General features: G+C 40.8%; 1 protein-coding gene across 1 annotated transcript in view; it reads left to right on the top strand.

Moving 5' to 3' along the window:
• Positions 1-19519, top strand: part of LOC124805558 (putative methyltransferase NSUN7) — a 159669-nt gene that overhangs the window by 18264 nt on the left and 121886 nt on the right. The window contains exon 2 of the mRNA XM_047266125.1: positions 14221-14279. Within this exon, the coding sequence (XP_047122081.1) occupies positions 14221-14279 (59 nt within the window). The remainder of the gene's footprint in view (positions 1-14220; positions 14280-19519) is intronic.

Here is a 19519-nt window from a genome sequence, read left to right as displayed (position 1 = left end):
GGTTTCCCGGCACCAATCTTGCAGACTCTTTCCGGTAACCCAACACACCATGGAGCATGTGATGGACCTGAAAAGGGCCGGCGTTCTCGTCATGTAATGAGCGCTGGAAAAGTGGTTGCGTAAGTGATTCTGTCCTTGCAGCAAATAGTCTGATTTTATCTTCACTGTACCTTTGAGAGAAACACATAGGAAGACTCATAGTACATCTAGATCGTTCAGTTCTTCTGTGGGACAGTTAGTGCCATCTTGAAGCGTCTGCCAATTCAGGTGCTCATCGCCGTGGTCCTCTACCGTGAGTCACGCCATCGAGCGAACATTTGTGCCGACCTTCTTCGTGCACATTCAACGTCCTCTGTCAGTCCTCTCTGGTATACACCACATACACTTCACCAATAATTTAATATGGCACGCACAAGCAAATTGTAAGTAGTCTTCTTTGTAGACTGACTGAATTTTTTCAGTATCCTGCCACAGAACCGAAACCCTTACCTAAGATTGAGTCTATATGGTCATTCCATTTCATATTCCTACAAATTATTACACCCAGGTATTTATATGAGTTACTGTCTCTAGTTGCGACTCATTCACATTGTGGTACTTCCCTGAATTTTGTGAAGTGCACAGTTTTACGTTTCTGAACATTTAAAACAAAGTGCCACTCTTAGCACCACTTTCAGTTAAAAGATGTGATTGGATATTTGTGCCGCTTTTTTTCAAATAGTATTTCATTACAAATAACTACAGTACCTGCGAATATTCAGGTTACCATTAATATTGTCTGCCACGCCATTAACATACGTTATGTACAAGGGGTCCAGCACACTCCCCTGGGGCATGCCTGTAGTTACATTTACTTCTGTCGATGATTTGCGAAGCACCTCCTTGCTGTTAAAGAGAGTGAGGGAAGGTGCTAGTTACTTATCTATGTCCCACAATGAACGGTGATAATTTAACTGTGCACAACGGACTAATGAATGCCAGTTTTCGGCTCAGCAGTGGATCAACGAGGGTGAGTGGGTGGGGGGAGGGGCGGGGGGGGGGGGGACAACCACATAGTTTCCTTATATATGGACAAGGATGATAAGCTATGAAATTAAATTCAAAGCTGCGATTAATTCCTGAATTTGTTAGTACAAGTTGATCTCGCTGAAAACATTGTTGTGTAATTCAGTAAACGTTACTCCAGATGCAATGAACGTAATGACAAACACAAAACAAGGTAAAATGAAAGTGACTCACGGCTGGAAAAGTTCAGGGAGAGAAGCATGTGATGATACGTTCAGCTCTCAAACATATTAAATTTTAACTTTCTAAAATCCGCGACTCGACAACAGTGATTGTATTCATGCTTGGAACGTAAGTGAAGTTATATGAAGATGGTATCTGTTCTTTCGGGAACAGATACAATCTTCATATAGTTAAAGGCTATCCGGTCATTGACCTTTTGTGCGAATGCGCACGCTTTGCCCGAACTTTTACGGGACTCGTCAGCTTAGTCTGGCGCGAGTAATGAGTAAATGGGAAAATATCTATTAGGAACACTACGAATGTAGGTAGCGGACAGTTGGGAATGTGGGTCTCACGGGGAGCGTGCAAGGGATAAGTCCCTTCAGTCGCACTAGCCTTTGTGCCCTCGGTGGCTCTGATGGATAGAGCGTCTGCCATGAAAGCAGGAGATCCCGGGTTCGAGTCCCGCTCGGGGCACATATTTTCAGTTGTCCCCATTGATGTATATCAACAACACCTGTCGGCAGCTAAGGGTTTCGATTTAATTATCATTTCGTAAGTGAAGTTGTTTGTGCAACTGTGGCAGCCTCAGTGACCAGGTGAAACTATTGAGGGTTATTAAATTCATGGTGACCGGTACCACCGATGCTGCTCGTAAACCTCATCATCGTTGGAGTGTAAATGCACCATGACTCGCTAAACAAGGCAATGTGGGCGCCGCCGGCCGCGGTGGCCGAGCGGTTCTAGGCGCTACAGTCTGGAACCGCTCGACCGCTACGGTCGCAGGTTCGAATCCTGCCCCGGGCATGGATGTTTGTGATGTTCTTAGGTTAGTTAGGTTTAGGTACTTCTAAGTTATAGGGGACTGATGACCTTAGAAGTTAAGTCCCATAGTGCTCAGAGCCATTTGAACCGATGTGGTCGCCACTGTTGCAGCGCCCTTGGACGATGTCTGAACCAGCAGTCTGCCTGTCGAAATATGCACCTGAAGTGTCTCTACCGAGTGTAAGACGCGGAGTGACTCCGCTGGAAACAGACGCCGAAGTATTCCCTCTGCAAGAGGAGCCTAAAGTCGCTCTACTCAGAGCAAAAGCCGAAGTGAAGTTAAAAGCGAAGAGGCCGTCAGTTCTGTGGACGTTCCCCTTATTTCAAACAACAATTACCTATCAGAATGTAGCATTTTTTTCCACCAATGAAAAAATTTAAGCAGACGTCACTGTACTCCCACCACCGTATGAAAAATGGGGCCCCTCCAATGAAGTGTGCTTAACTCTTCTTCCAGAAACTTGAGTCTAAAGATTTCACATCACGATACTACAGACTCTTATATTTGGTACCTCTCTCGCTCTGATTTCAGTGCGGGAAGATAAAAAGAGAAAAATGAAAAGAAAAGGGATAAACGTTGGGCTAGATGCCAAACAGGAGGTCAGAGCGTTTGACCGTTATTTCCAGGGACTGTTCTTGTCGTTTAGAAAGCTTTCGAGAACGGTATCTCTCCTAGAAAGTTTCCTCTTGTCAGTGCCTCAGAAACTTGGCTATGTTACTTACCAAATCCTGTTTCCACCACGGCAACGCTTCACAGACGTTTTTAGCAGAAAAGTCTCTCCAGAAGACCGACAAGGCACTTTTCGCAGCATCCGTCCTCCGCCTCCCTGACTCCGGCAGCAGAGGCGGACACAAAGTAGTGGGGGTTGGAACGGTTCTTCTGTTGGACTGCACTTTCTACTCTGCGGCTGGCGCAGCCGGTAGAAATCGCCTTAGTCCATACCCAGTACATGCAGTGGACTATCTACAAGTGACTAGATGGAAGAAAAGAAAGAAATCACCTACACAATCACTGTTAGTCTATCGCAATTGAAAATAAACGTGCGTTTCCGCAGTCTCCCAGATTTCGACTGTATTTCGTATGAAATGTGATTGGTTTGGGTATCAAATTGACTAATTTGCATGTAAAAAGGTGGTTAACTTGCATAATAACTTATCGCTGAAGTAAAAAGAGGCATGGCACTGCGCTTCGTCTTTTTTCAGAGCCTTCACCCAAGACAACATGATGCGTCCTTCCTCCCTACCACGAAATCGGCAGTCCAGTCACGAATGTTATCTGATCGCTCATACTATCGTATCTGCCTGTATTGCATAACGCCTACTGCACTAGCTTGTAGGACTGCAAGGTGAGCTAGGTCTAGATCGAACTCGCAGGGCGGAGCGTTTTAATGCCTTTTTCACGAATGTTTGGGCAAATACTGAGCTGGACCCCCCTTTTTGCTTCAGACGTACGTCATACAAATAGTTAAAATAAACACACACGGAGCAAAGTTAGTACGATTCACAGGCAGATGGCCCAACGACTTCCCTCCCTGACGCATCTGGCGACTGCTCGACAGGAAGGGCATCAGGGCGCAACGTTACATAAAATACATTACTGCCCATTAAAATTGCTACACCACGAAGATGATGTGCTACAGACGCGAAATTTAACCGACAGGAAGAAGATGCTGTGATATGCAAATGATTAGCTTTTCAGAGCATTCACACAAGGTTGGCGCCGGTGGCGACACCTACAAGGTGCTGACATGAGGAAAATTTCCAACCGATTTGTCATACACAAACAGCAGTTGACCTGCGTTACCTGGTGAAATGTTGTTGTGATGCCTCGTGTAAGGAGGAGAAATGCGTACCATCACGTTTCCGACGTTGGTGAAGGTCGGATTGTAGACTATCGCGATTGCGGTTTATCGTATCGCGACACTGCTGCTCGCGTTGGTCGAGATCCAATGACTGTTAGCAGAATATGGAATCGGTGGGTTCAAGAGGGTAGTGCGGAACGCTGTGCTGGATCCCAACGGGCTCGTGTCACTAGCAGTCCAAATGACAGACATCTTATCCGCATGGCTCTAACGGATCGTGTGGCCATGTCTCGATCCCTGAGTCAACAGGTGGGGACGTTTGCAAGACAACAACCATCTGCACGAACAGTTCGGCGACGTTTACAGCAGCATGGACTATCAGCTCGGAGACTTTGGCTACGGTTACACTTGACGCTGCATCACAGACAGGAGCACCTGCGATGGTGTACTCAACGACGAACCTGGGTGCACGAATGGCAAAATGTCATTTTTTCAGGTGAATCCAGGCTCTGTTTACAGCATCATGATGGTCGCATCTGTGTTTGGCGACATCGCGGTGAACGCACATTGGAAGCGTATATTCGGCATCGCCATACTGGCGTATCACCCGGCGTGATGGTATGGAGTGCCATTGGTTACACGTCTGTCACCTCTTGTTCACATTGACGGCACTTTGAACAGTGGACGTTACATTTCAGATGTGTTACGACCCGTGGCTCTACCCTTCATTCGATCCCTGCAAAACCCTACATTTCAGCAGGATAATGCACGACCGCATGTTGCAGGTCATGTACGGGCCTTTCTGGATACAGAAAATGTTCGACTGCTGCCCTGGACAGCACATTCTCCAGATCTCTCACGAATTGAAAACGTCTGGTCAATGGTGGCCGAGCAAATCGCTCGTCACAATACGCCAGTCACTACTCTCGATGAACCGTGGTATCGTGTTGAAGCTGCATGGGCAGCTGTACCTGTACACGCCTTCCAAGCTCTGTTTGACTCGATGCCCAGGCGTATCAAGGCTGTTATTACGGCAAGAGGTGGTTGTTCTGGGTCTGATTTCTCAGGATCTATGCACCCAAATTGTGTGAAAATGTAATCAAATGTCAGTTCTAGTATAATATATTTGTCCAATGAATACCCGTTTATCATCTGCATTTCTTCTTGGTGTACCAATTTTAATGGCCAGTACTGTACAATTATGAAAATTGAGTGCAGTGGAGCCTGTAACTCAAATGAGCCAAACGCTAAAGGAAAGAAGATGTATTATCGTACCTTTATTAATAATCGTTGGCATGATAGCGAGTCAAATGCTTGAGGGAAGTCACAAAATACTGTATCCACTTAATTTCCTTGACCCGTGGCTTTCAGGATGACACGTAAGATAAGTGCCGTTGGGTTTCTCATGATGGACGCTCTCGGAATCCCTGTTGGTTGGCATGGATGAAGAAATTCTGTTCCAGATACCTCATTATGTTGGAGTTCAGAATATGTTCTTACGTTCTGCATCAGATGAATGTCAATTAGTCCGGACGGTAGTTTTGTGTAACACTTCAGCCATCCCCTTGTAGACGTGTTGACTTGTGCTTTTCTCCAGTCTCCGGGCACAGTTTTTTGTTCAAAGGATCTACGGTAAATTACAGTTAAAAATGAGAGCTAACTCAGCTGCTAGTTCTGTATGGAATCTGACTAGTATTCCTTCGCGTCCTGGAGTCTTGTTGAATTTTAGCGATTTTAGCTGTGTCTCAGTGCCTGTGACAGTAATATCAACAGCAGTCTTACGAGAAGTAATCAGAGTCAGTATTTATGTCTTCCTGGATAAAAGATCATTTGAAAATGGAATTAACGTTTTGTTATTTGATTTGCTAACTTAAATTTCGCTTTTTTATCATCAGTGACTTCCTTGCCACTAGCAGTCTGTACATACTACTATACTTTTTTTAGTTTTCTTTCTAAAAGATCCTGTCATAATAGCCACTAAAGGCTTCAAACATTACACTCTTCACAGCCAAATACGCTTTATTCATCATTTCTCTGTCTATAGTCATATTCTTTTTTACAGCCATTAAGCAGTAGTCGTTGTTTTTTAGACAATTTTATTTTATTTTATTTACATGTCATGTTCCGTAGGACCAAATTGAGGAGCAAATCTCCAAGGTCATGGACGTGTCAATACATGAAATTAAATTTTGGAAGTAATAACAGATAAAATAAAATGTTTATGAACCCAAAAAAGTCAGTCCATAAGTTTAAGTAAACGCAATCAACAACATAGGAATCAGCATACTTTTTCAACGAACTCCTCAACAGAATAGGAGTGACCCATGAGATAACTTTTCAGTTTCGATTTAAAAGCGCGTGGATCACTGCTAAGATTTTTGAATTCTTGTGGTAGCTTATTGAAAATGAATGCAGCGGTATACTGCACATCTTTCTGCACAAGAGTTAAGGAAGTGCGATCCAAATGAAGATTAGGTTTCTGCCTAATATTAACTGAGTGAAAGCTGCTAACTCTTGGGAGTAAGCTTATGTTGTTAACAAGAAACGACAGTAAAGAATATATCTATTGAGAAGCCAATGTCAGAATACCAAGACAAGTGAACAGGGGTCGACTAGAGGTTCGAGAACTTACACCGCATATTACCCGAACTGCCAACTTCTGAGCCAAAAATACCCTTTGAGAAATTTGGAAATTTGTGGTAAGGTCTTATGGAACCAAACTGCTGAGGTCGTCAGTCCCTAAACCTACACACTACTTAATCTAACTACAACTAACTTACGTTATGGACAACATACACACCCATGCCCGAAGGAGGACTCGAACCTCCGACGGGGGTAGCCGCATGGACCTTGGCAAGGCGCCCCAGACTGCACGGCTACCCTTTGAGAATGGGAAGAGTTACCCCAAAATATAATACCACATGACATGCGGGAATGAAAATAAGCAAAGTAGACTAATTTTTGTTGTGGACTGGCAAGACAGCCAATCCACAGTGACGGGTAGCCGAAAGGCACGCGTTTAAGCTCACGCAGGCTGGCGTGAGGTCTGGAACAGGTAAAGTAATTGTACTAGCAAGAAAGGTACGTATCTGTTGGAATACTTAACTTTAATCCATAATTGGTGAACATCGGTCTGACGGTACATGCATCACAAGATAAATAGCAATTAATAATGGCGCCTTGCTAGGTCGTAGCAAATGATGTAGCTAAAGGCTACGCTAACTATCGTCTCGGCAAATGAGAGCGTAATTTGTCAGTGAACCATCGCTAGCAAAGTCGGCTGTACAACTGGGGCGAGTGCTAGGAAGTGTCTCTAGACCTGCCGTGTGGCGGCGCTCGGTCTGCAATCACTGACAGTGGCGACACGCGGGTCCGACGTATACTAACGGACCGCGGCCGATTTAAAGGCTACCACCTAGCAAGTGTGGTGTCTGGCTGTGACTCCACAATTTTCGTGTCGAACGATCACTTACTTCAGATACCGTTCAAATAGTAAAATTGGCAGCATTAAGTCTTTGTACAAGATAGTGAATGTGGACTTTCCACGACAGTTTACTATCTATCTGAACACCTTGAAACTTGAATTGACAGTTTCACTAACCATATGCTCATTCTGTGAAATCAAAACGTCGGGTTTTGTTGAATTTTGTGTTAGAAACTGTAAAAACTGTGTCTTATTGTGATTTAGCGTTAGTTTATTTTCTGCAAGCCATAAACTTATGACATGAACTGCACTATATGAAACAGAGCCAATGTTACACACAACATCCTTTAATACCAAGCTAGTGTCATCAGCAAACAGTAATATTTTAGAATTACCTGTAATACTAGAGGCCATATCATTTATATAAATAAGAAACAGGAGTGGCCCCAAGACTGAACCCTGGGGCACCCCCCCATTTGACTTTACCCCACTCAGACCCCACTTCACAACCATTCTTAACATTATGAATAATGACCTTTTGCTGTCTGTTGTTAAAGTAAGAAATGAACCAATTGTGAGCTACTTCCCGTATTCCATAATGGTCTAGCTTCTGGAGCAATATTTTGCGATCAAGACAATCAAATGCCTTAGTTAAATAAAATAAATGCCTACCGTTCGAAACCTTCTGTTTAATCCTTCCAGTACCTCCCAGAGAAAAGATAATATAGCATATTTAGTTGTTAAACGACTTCTAAAGCCGAACTGTACATCTGATAGCAAATTATGTGTTACAAAATGATCAATTATCCTTACATATATAGTCTTTTCAATAATATTAGCAAACACTGATGGCATAGAAATAGGTGTACAATTGTCTGCATTATCCCTTTCTCCCTAATTATAAAGCGGCTTTACTACTGAGTGCTGAATCGTTCAGGGACTGACCATTCTTAAAGTAAAAATTACAAATATGTCTAAGTACATGTGTAGCACAGTACTTAAATATCCTGCTAGGCTCTCCATCATGTCCATGAGAGTCCTTAGTCTTCAGTGATTTAATTATTGACTCAATCTCCCCCCTAGTCAGTATCACAGAGTAGTATTTCAGAAATTAGTCTCGGAAAGGCATTTTCGAAGAGAGTTATATAATTCCCTGTAGAAACTAAGTTTTTATTTAATTCACTAGAAATGCTCAGAAAAGGTTGTTAAATACTGTACATACATCTGACTTATCAGTAACGAAATATTTTTACTACGAACTGACTTTATATCGCCCAGCTTGAGCTACTGATGAGACACTTCCTTCACAACTGACCATATGGTTTTAATTTTATCCTGTGAATTAACTATTCTTGCCTTCCTAATAACACTTTTAAGCCCGTTGCAATACTGTTTGTAATGGGCTACTGTAGATTGATTGTGATTGCTTCTAGCATTTTGATATAATTCTCGCTTTGCTCTACATAACATGCTTATCCCACTAGTCAGCCACCGAGACTGCCTTTTACTGCTATTGCCCCGTTTAGAACGTTATAATGGAAAGCACCTCTCAAAGAGCATGAGAAATGTGTTAAGGAAAGCATTATGTTTGTCATATATGTTACTGGCACTATAAACATCCTGCAGCTCTTGTTCCTTAACGAGGTTTAAAAAACTCTCTATTGCTATTGGATTAGCATTCCTACATACATTTTTTTGAGTACAAAAGCCTTTTAGAGTTAAAATTTGTGCATCATAGTCTGAAAGGCCATTCACCCTTTTACTGACAGAATGCCCATTTAGTAATGATGAATGAATAAAAATATTGTCTATGGCTGTGCTACTGTTCACCGGCATCATGGTTGGAAGAAACAGTGTCTGCGTCAGATCATATGAGTTTAGGAGATCTACCAACATCTTTTTTCTTGCAAAATCATATGCAAAATTAATATTGCAGTCACTACATAAATAACTAATTTTTGGTACTTCCTATAAAGTGGACCAAGAACCCTGTCTAGCTTAAGAAGAAATGTTCTGAAGAAGTGAGTTAAGGGACCTATAAACAACACCAATTAAAAGTTTAGTTTCACTACATTCAACTGCCCCTGCACAGCATTCAAATATCTGTTCAGTGCAGTGCCATGATAAGTCTACGGACTCAAATGGAATACTGCTTTTAACATACATGGCCACTCCCCCACTCTGCAAGGAACTTCTTGAAAACCATCCACCTAATCTGTATCCTGGTGAAGGAAACCTTTTAATTATTTAAGTGGTGCTCCAATGTATCGATAATGTCAGAGTTAACATCTACAAGCTGTTCACTAACTTTATCTCTAATACTTCACATATTTTGATGAAATATGCTAATTCCTTCTCTACTTTGATACCTGACCTCATGTGAAGGTGATTCCTTTGTTAGAAGGACTTCCTTTAAGCAGGTATTTCTGTCAGCTGACTTCAATCTGAAAAAGGTGCAGCTCTGACACCAACTACTACAGGAATTTTTCCATGAGTGATCCCACCACCACCCACTACACAGTCACCTGTAAGCTTTGCCAGCCTCCTCTTCCTAAACCTATTAAGATTGCAGACCATGCCTAGTGAAACCTGATATATTGATAGACTCAATTGGCACCGATGCAATGTGACCCATGCCCTCTGCCATCAGTATCTTCTCCAGCCCCATGCTAACACGCCTAACAGCAGCATTAAGATGAGACCGATCATGACACTGAAACTGCTGCATAAAGTGCACATTAGTGCCACCAGTTTGAGTAGCTATCTTTACCAGGTCACCAGCTACATCATTTTCCTCGTCCCTATCAAGACTATTCCCTGCTCTACCCACAATCACTAACTGATCCTCTTTCGTAAAACTCGTACATACCTCCCCTGAGCCAACCCTGCACTAGGCTTCACAATGCTGGTGACCTGGTACTCACTCACCAACACTTCGTGCAGCTGCTGACTCACATCTCTGCCGTGCGAACTACCTAGCAGCAGAACCGTCTTCTTTCTGTTAGACTTTGCAACTGACTTACGCTTCCTAACTGCTGAGGACTGCTGGATGTTTCCTACAGCTACAGCTACAGGAGGCTCCTCTCCTCTTAACTCTGAAGATTGGTCAAATCTGTTGCATCTACGTGGAGTACAGCTGTCTGAATACCTCCTCCTGCTAGCTGCCTTCTTGCCAACTGCCAGTTCCCATTCTCCAGCACCCTTCACCCTCCTCAATCTATGTAGTTCCTCCTTACGCTCCTGCTCCTCTATCAACTTATTTCGGCTGCAGATTCTGCATTCCCAGGAGAGAATCTTGCTAGAATGCCCACTGGCTTCGCCACTGCATTCCCTCAACGAAAATACTTTGAAAAAATCCCACAGTGTAACCCACTACTCACAAACCTACGACAAAGCTCACACTTCTCACTGATGGTAACAGTTTACAGTTACTGGAAAAGTTAAACATTACCTAAGTTAATTACTTCAGTAGAACTATTTATAGAACTAACAATAGTGGTCTCGAAATTCTCTCTCTACTAAGAAAGCAACGACTTTTATTAATACTACTAAACCATAACTAATACCATTTGCACCAAAACTTCACATAGTTTTTTAGATAAACCAAAAATTCAAGCGGCCACTGGAACACTCAGCTGAGTTATTTCAACACAAACAGCACGAGACTCCGTTGAAAACTACTAAATTTAATAACTGTATAACAGTGCACAAACAACTTTGTCGGAACATAACTTAAGAACCGCTACAGCTGCAACTGCACGCCGCGATATGTAAACACACTGCTAATATTTGGATGAAGATTGAAAACTGCTAAATAAAATAAATGTCTTTTGACTAGGGCCTCCCGTCGGGTACACCGTTCGTCGGGTGCAAGTCTTTCGATTTGACGCCACTTCGGCGACTTGCGCGTCGATGGGGATGAGATGATAATGATTAGGGCAACACAAGGCCCAGTCCCTGGGCGGAGAAAATCTCCGACCCAGCCGGGCCCTTAGGATTGACATTCTGTCGCGCTGACAACTCAGCTACCGGGGGCAGACAACTGCTGAATTTAATATTCGAATACAGTGCACACCTTTGACAGTACCTGTACTTAGCTTTATAACCGCTACAGCTGCAATAGCACGCCGCGAAATGTAAACACACTGCATTCTTTATAGTGACTGTATACCAAGGAAGCTCCTGACCTTTATGAAAGGTGCTGCTAGGTACATAATTATCTATACGTTGCATGGGCAATTATTCTTTTAAACTTGAGCCACGGTTCTACATGCTCCTTCCCAGAGGTAAAGGTTTTGAGTCTGTAGTTAAGATATGACATGATTCCCTCTTTGCATATCTCATTAAACATGCAAATTTGCCTACTTGTTTGTTTTAGCTGTTGTTTGTACGTCAGTAAACATGGCTGATACAACAGTCTCACTGTCACTGACACCAGTTTCAATAGGGATCTCCTCAAAGAGGTGAGGTCGGTTTGTAGCCTTGAGGTCCAACACACCTCCGTCATTACTAGTTTTCGAACTACATGTTCTAGGTAGTTTACAGAAATGTCATGTAGTAATGTTCCACAGGATGTCTTGTCACGTCATCCAAATTCAAAGCTATAGTTATCTCAGTAAACTGTTGGATGTTTTAAAGTCTCCTCCAATGATAACAGTATAATTAACGAAGAAAGTGCTATAATGAACTCAAGTTTTTTTCTGTTTTCAGTAACATGTAGAGCATGTGTATGGTGAGTGACGTAGATCCAACTATGTTTGTGCCCACCCTTCTTGATATTGAGTCGTGCTCAAACACTCTCTCATGCAGCTTCACTTTATTACTTGGTGAATTTAAGTTTCTTATCTAATGGGAGAAATATGCCACCTCAATTTGCCATCGGCCTGTCCTTTCAATATACACTCACACTTAACCCAAAAATCTCAGTGCATTCAATTCTGAGTTTTAGCCAGCTTTCAATGGCTAGTATCATATGAGCCCCACTGCTTTTCAGATACCTCAGGTAATTTGTTCCAAATGCTCTGTCACTCTCTATCATTTTAATCTTTTCATCCCCAGGAGTCCTTTATTTGGTACTTGCACACCTTCCTTCCAAAAGAGAAATTGATTTAATGTATATGGTGGTATCATAATCTCTGTGACATCATTCAGAAGACTCTAAACTCCATGTCTCTACAAGGATAACTTAATTACTACCATTTTTGAGAAATACATTTGAAACTTTAACATTAGCATACAATAATAGGACTTTAATTTGCCTGTTATGCCTATCTATCTGGTAAACAATCAGTGCAAACTGTGACATGTCAAACTACATTTAATTGTATTTATTTCCACTCTTGACTTTAATATAGCTCATTCCTTAGAGCCTAGCAGTCTCTTGTCTCTGCATATCAGTTAGTAAAATTTGTATTTGTGACTCCTTAAGATCATTCTGTTTTACTTCTAACTCATGTTCAGGTTCATATTTAAGAACTATAATTCAAAATTCCTCGCTTTTGTATAAAATCATATCTTGTGTATGTAAAAGACAGAAATATAAATTCCATCAGTTGTTAATGACAATATGACAAACAATCACCATTACATGAATTCCAAGTAAAGAAAATTTTTATATCACCTTTCTATAATAACTCATTATAGCCACTACTTGTCTTGTTTTGTATACATGTTTTCAAAGAAAGAAAAATAGTAAAAAATGTGTTGATGTTAAGCTCATTGTAAAACATTATAATTTTTCCTGATTGTGATAAAAACCCACAGATTTGATGATAAATTGTCTATGAGTTAAACATTGTACTTATTTTGACACTCCATCTCTTCCACATAACTATCAGAACAGTAAATATTACACATAACTGAACATTATTATGGTATAACAAATCCTCTTTAGTGAGAAAACACTTATAATTTTCATTGTGTTCCCAATTATGAAGAATTATTCAGAATGCCAGCTATAGTTTTTAATAATTTATATGGGGAAAAGTAAGAGAAACATCTATGTTACATGATCTTCAAGACCATTGTGACATTTGCTCCATTAACACTATGAACTTGAATGAGATTCTCAAATGATATAGAACGCATGTTATAATATTCCAATCATTGTCATGAAATGTCACAAACTGATGATACACTTCTTCATAGATGTTGTGAAACCTAATTCAGCTGTTTTCTGAAAGAAGTGATATCACTTAAGATCAGAATGAAATTGTTTCCTAAGTAATAACCTTGAAAATATTATCCAAAACCATCATTAACAATGTGCAACAGCACTTTTATAAATTTATAACGAAGTTCCTACACTGATTTACAGATATATCAGTTTATAATAGAATTTTTTTGAGTGATTTGTCTAGAGTTAAGTAAGTTTTGAATTCCTCTTTGGAACAGATTTATTGGTTCTGTAAAAACGTAGCATCCTACAGGAATTACAACGATTTTGTCATTCTGTTGTAGCTAATTATTACTTTTATCAAGTTTACGTGTTGAACAAAAACCTACTAATATAATTTCTTCAGACCCACCTGTGATGCAAATACTAAATCCCTTGTACAGTACTCAAGAGAACCATTGCTGAAGTTAATTTTCTATTTATTATGGAAACAAATGATGATGTTGATCAGAAGCCAAGAATAATTTCTAAGAGAAGCGTTTTACAATCCAATGTCTGCATGCAATACGATATAATTACATTGCGAATCGTGAAAATATTTCAAAATTTTATAAAGGTTGTATTTCTAATTAATCTAGCTCGTCATACGATGAGTGCAGCATCCTTTTCATGTAGAGCCTCCGTTTGTTTGACAGTTTTTTACCAGCCTTACTACTGTTTGTTCACTTAACAATTTTTTTGTCGCTTCCTTTATTGGCAAGTTCTCTTTTGTAACTGTCAATTTTTTATTCCCTTACACTTGTTACAGATTTGTTTTTGTTTTACAGATAAGAGTGTGATGGACCAAGCCCTCATAGACGTGTCGTTCTTCCAGCTTAATCCACATGTAAGTATTTAGAGATATCGTGATGTAACTGGAACATATATCTAATTGTTGTCATGTTTCATTAAATTACTTCCCCCTCGTGGGTATGACTGCACATATTCCAGCTACTTTGAGTGTTACCTCTTAAGCATTAATTTAATGCCACCGAGCCTTTCCTTGTAATATTTTATTGGAAACTGTTGATCTTTGCAATCGAGGTTTCTAATCAACACTGAAGGCAGAGTCCCTCATACTAAACAAAGTAGTAGTATCTCTTTTTGCGTTACAAGATGCATCGAAATCTTCAATGGCACTATAGCACTTTAGTTTCTCCAGATAGATCAATGGAACTAGATGAAGCTATTATATCATCACAACTGAAAGAAATATGAGACTACGTAAAATTGTCACCATTTTCTCTGCAAAGGTACAACTAATAAGTCATCAGCGAGGCTATGGTACATGGAAGTGAAACATTTTGTTCCAGATCCTATTAGTTGCGAATTATGCTAGAGGAGCAGAGCCCAGAGCAAGTATAAAGTTTTCAAAAACTGACTAATAATATTTTAAGAAGACACGAAAGTGGTTAGTAGTCTTCAGGGACCTACGACATTTACGGCATTCACCATAAAGTCGATCTTCGATAGCAGTTATGAAGCAGGGTTTGAAATCTTCCAGTTCTAACAATGAGAAGCAATACTCCATGAAATCCCGACGTATGTACACTATTGATGGAAATATTTAGTACCCATTATATATTAAACCGATCACTAACAGAGAGTCTCATTGAGAAGCCTCTGTCAAAATCACTCTTAGTAGATGTACCAGCAGTCACTGTCACCGAGTGGAAGAGATTGTAGCATAAAGTGTATGTGGCTCAGAGTACTTATAACAGGTAATTGTTGCATAGATTCAAGAGCCACAGCCTCTTCCATTTGGTAGATGTTGGAGTTAAAACTAATGCGCTGATTCACAAAATAATAGAGGCTGGGATGATGGGGTGTTTATGGATCGAGATTGCTCAACATTAAAGTTACCAGCCCATTTAAAAATATTGTTTGGGATAAAGAGGTTAAAATGCGTAGACTCCCTCCCCCCTCACAAAAAAATATAAAATACAAAGTCGTTTAAAATCGTACTCAGCGTCTCCTATTTTCACTTGCATCCAGCAAACATTCATTCATTAGCTCAAATTGCAAATATCATCAGTGTTTGAAATTGAATAGCGTAACTAAGTGAAAGCTAAAATACACTCAATAATTTGTGACTGTCGCAAAGGGGGAAAAACAGGTAAATCATCCGAGTAAACTGAAAAAACAATATACTCTCGTCTCTAATACTTTAGGAAGACTTGGAGAAACTCATGGTACAACTGCGCTGTCTTACAATATATTTATTCACAACCAGTTTCGATAGTTGATCGCCTTCGCAGTGGAAAAATATTGTGACAGCTTCATGTATATAGATGCCATTTAACCAGAAAAGACGCTATAGCTGACTTGCAAACGACAGAAAAAGACACTTCACGCCATAATACCGACTTAAGTAAGCAGAAAACACTGAAAACAAGTAACTTGTGCACTTACTATTGTTACATGGTTTCATATTTTCAATTTCTCTGCTTCCTTAAGCCGGCATTATGGCGTAAAGTATCTTTTTTTGTCGTTTGCAAGTCAGCTATGGTGTCTATTCTGGATAAATAGTATATATGAGATGTGAAGCTGTCACAATATTTTTCTACTGCGAAGATAATCAATGATCGAAACTGGTTGTCAGTAAATATAAGACAGTACAGTTGTACCATGGATTTCTCCATGTATATCGATGCTGCTGATAGTCGCTTGCAAAAAATTTTTGACTTAAGGAAGATGTTTAGACTCTTTATGATATTGAATGTCAAGTTACTTTCAACTCTATATCTTCTAAAATAGTGGGTGCGATAAATTAGCTTCTGCCTACAGTACATTCTCTTTTAAAATACGGCGTACTGAAATCTGCATTCCAAAAGAACGACATAGTGGAGATTCCTTTTACTGGAGCTGGAAGTCATGTGTCATTTAATGATAACTTACTCAGAGTGGAGTAAGGAGGACTTGACCTAGGCTAAGGAGAGAGTAGAAAGCGGCTGAGCAGCTGATTTATCTAGCCACAACCTATTCTTCGTCGCCCACAGCCACTCTTTTCCCTAATGATACGTAGCTGTACCCCAACAGTGAAATGACAACATGCCCCTATGGGGATGGGTCATTGAGCCACACAATTTTCAACAAGTGCAGCCTTGGCAGGTACATCTGATAATTCGTATTCCTGAATGTCTACATATTCTAGTGCCCAGGAGAATAACAATTACTTATACAGCGTTTATAAATGAAGAGTAATGTCCAAAATCAGGAATTATTTATCTGCTGTGTACATGAGTTGTATAGAGTGCATGGTACCCAGGGAACCAGGATACATGGGAGATTTTTCTATATGAGCCCATCTCATTCGCTAGAATGATTCTAAGACTGGATGTGTCTGTGTATCATTTACTGTCTATTCAATTGATAAATTAATATTGAGGACATCTTCACGGAGAACGACAGAGAAGAAAAGAGAGTCTTCCTTGTTATACCCTTTTGTAAATACAGGCTTATTATTCAGATTCTGATTCTAAATTTTCTGAAATACAGAGACGAAAATGGGTTCAGGAATGTCATATTTTTGTACCTCAATAAATTTAAAACAATCTGACTTCCTTCAGGAACCAGAGTAGAAGTCAGTTTTGACCATAGCTAAGGGTTGCTATTTTTACCACACCAAATACCAGTAGGTTGCACTTTGGGCAGATCTCAAAAGGCCTCATCTCGTGATGTAGGAGGACGAGGACCATGTCCCACCTCGCCATCGAGACGTAGGTCTTCACTCGCGTCCTTAAATCGCTTAAGACAAATGCCAAGATAGTTCCTTTGAAAGAAAGCACTGCTAATGTTAGTTTCCTTCAATCACTTAAGGTAAATGCCAAGACAGTTCCTTTGAAATAGAGCACTACAAATTGTCGTCCACATTCTCCCCCAATGTGAGTTTGTGTTTTGACTCTTGTGACTTCGTCAATGACGAGATGTTAAACCATAATCTTCCTACCTTGCTTTAAATGGCATCGTTATTCACAACCAATTTATGGGAACAAATTTGTAGTAGGGCAAGCAACAGTTTTGTATCTGACGCTTCTGGGACAAAAAGGAGCAAACAAGGTTAAACTCTAGTGTCTCGTCGATGGTGAAATCACTAGAGAAGAAGCGTAAACTTGGAATGACAAAGGATGAAGAAGGAAATTGGCCGGGTAATGCCTTAAGTGATTTAGAAAAAGCATGAAACCATAAATCTAGATAGCCCAACAAGGATTGGACGTTCAGTTTTCCCGTTTGCAAGGATTCTGTGGTACCCTGTGCAACTCAAACACGCTGAGAAACTGCTGCAAATGCCAGATGGCGGCTATCAGACCTCAGCACAGAAGTCATGTACGGAAATGGCCCAACAGGCACGCCTGACCAGCCTAATTCCCACATGACGGATGGCGTAGTTGATTTTCAGTCCCTTAGGCCTCACTGATGTGTATGCTGTGCACCCATAATCTAGCTGAGACTTTCCAAAGCCTTATAAAACTGCAGCAGATATGCCTTGTATGCTCTCCAAGATCTGTGATTATGGCACTTCGAGGTGTTCTGCGTTTTAAAGGGGCTATCCTTCAGGTCACTTTCCTGCAGAGTAATCACAAAAGCTTAGAATCAAGTCCCAAAAACGTCACCTAGTCTCAAAATTCATCATAAGTCTATCTTCGATAGCAATTATGAAGCAAGATTTGAAGTCTTCCAGTTCAGAGCAGATCTTCGATAGCAATTATGAAGCAAGACTTGAAGTCTTCCAGTTCAGAGCAGCATCGCTAAATTTAAAGTCAGGCAAGGTAAAAATTGAGTGGTTAAAATCCTCTCTCTCTCTCACACACACACACACACACACACACACACACACACACAAATATTTATCTGTAGAAAAGCTAAAACCAATCCCTTTAGTCCACTTGTCCAACCTCCTAACTGTACATCTTCAATGGCAAGTTTCTATTGCTGTTTGAATTGCAAAATTTCATTTATTTAATAATGGTAATTGGGAAGAGCACAGCAATTAAAATAGTTCTTCTAAGGACATCATTTCCTGACCTATGAGATAATATTTCAACTACATACATCTAAAAAAATGTTTAGATATGAGGGACATAACACTTATATTGAAACAGATATCGAATAATAGTAATATGGTGCGATGTGTCATAAGACCTACAGTTGTGGCAGAAGGTCAGCGTGCCTTTTTTATGACGTGCAGAACGACAATGTGGTGTTCACTGGGAGGTGCTTTGCTGACGTTTGCGGCGTCACCACCCACCTGGTAAGAGCGTCCTTGGTTGATATTGGCTAAGCAAAGGTCCACCATGAAATTTCCTTTTCTGCGATTGGGTAAAACACTCGAGCTAGAAACTCCGTTGTATCTGCAGCTGAAGTTGGGAGGCGACAGCCAAGGAGGAAATTAGCATCGGTTATGGCTCCAGTCGCTTCTTACAAAATATTGTTTTATGTAAGTGTCTAGTGGTGATGGCCACAGCGAACGGTCACTCATGTAAGGACGTTGCTTGAAAGCTTGCAAAATGTGTTAATTCTTGCGTTACTAAGGAGTTGGCTGACGGTGGCCGCAGTGATTGGTTGCACCAGTCACTGTTCAGAAGTTGAGATCCAGGTCAATGATGTGATTCAGGCATAGACCAGATCTGAGTGCGGCAGCATAAATGGACAGTTATTAGTAATAAACAGAGTTCGAGATCATCATTGTTTATGAATGCACTGTACAGATCAACATATGTGCCATGTTGTGCAAAACACATGTTTAATGCTGAATATCCTGCACTAAAAATCACAACAGTTAATAAACGTTGAGCCATAGATAGGCACAACAAAAAGTTTGTCAGTAAGTAAGCTTTCACCCCAAAAAGGCCTTCATCAGAAATAAACAACATACACACACATGCACTCACACAAACACAACTCATACACACATGCCCACAGTCTCTGGCTGCTGAGGCCAGACTGTGCGCAGCAATGTGTGGTGGGAGAAGCAACTGGGTGGTGGGGGTAAGGAGGAGGCTGGGGAGGGCAGGGATAGCCTCCTCCTTACCCCCACCACCCAGCTGCTATCCCTGACCTCCCCAGCCTCCTCCTTACGCCTACCAC

The sequence above is a fragment of the Schistocerca piceifrons genome, chromosome 7, assembly GCF_021461385.2.
Source record: "Schistocerca piceifrons isolate TAMUIC-IGC-003096 chromosome 7, iqSchPice1.1, whole genome shotgun sequence".
In the NCBI taxonomy this organism is placed as follows: Eukaryota; Metazoa; Arthropoda; class Insecta; order Orthoptera; family Acrididae; genus Schistocerca; species Schistocerca piceifrons.
The sequence above is the reverse complement of the archived record's forward strand: the minus strand, read 5'-3'. Positions and strand labels throughout refer to the sequence as shown.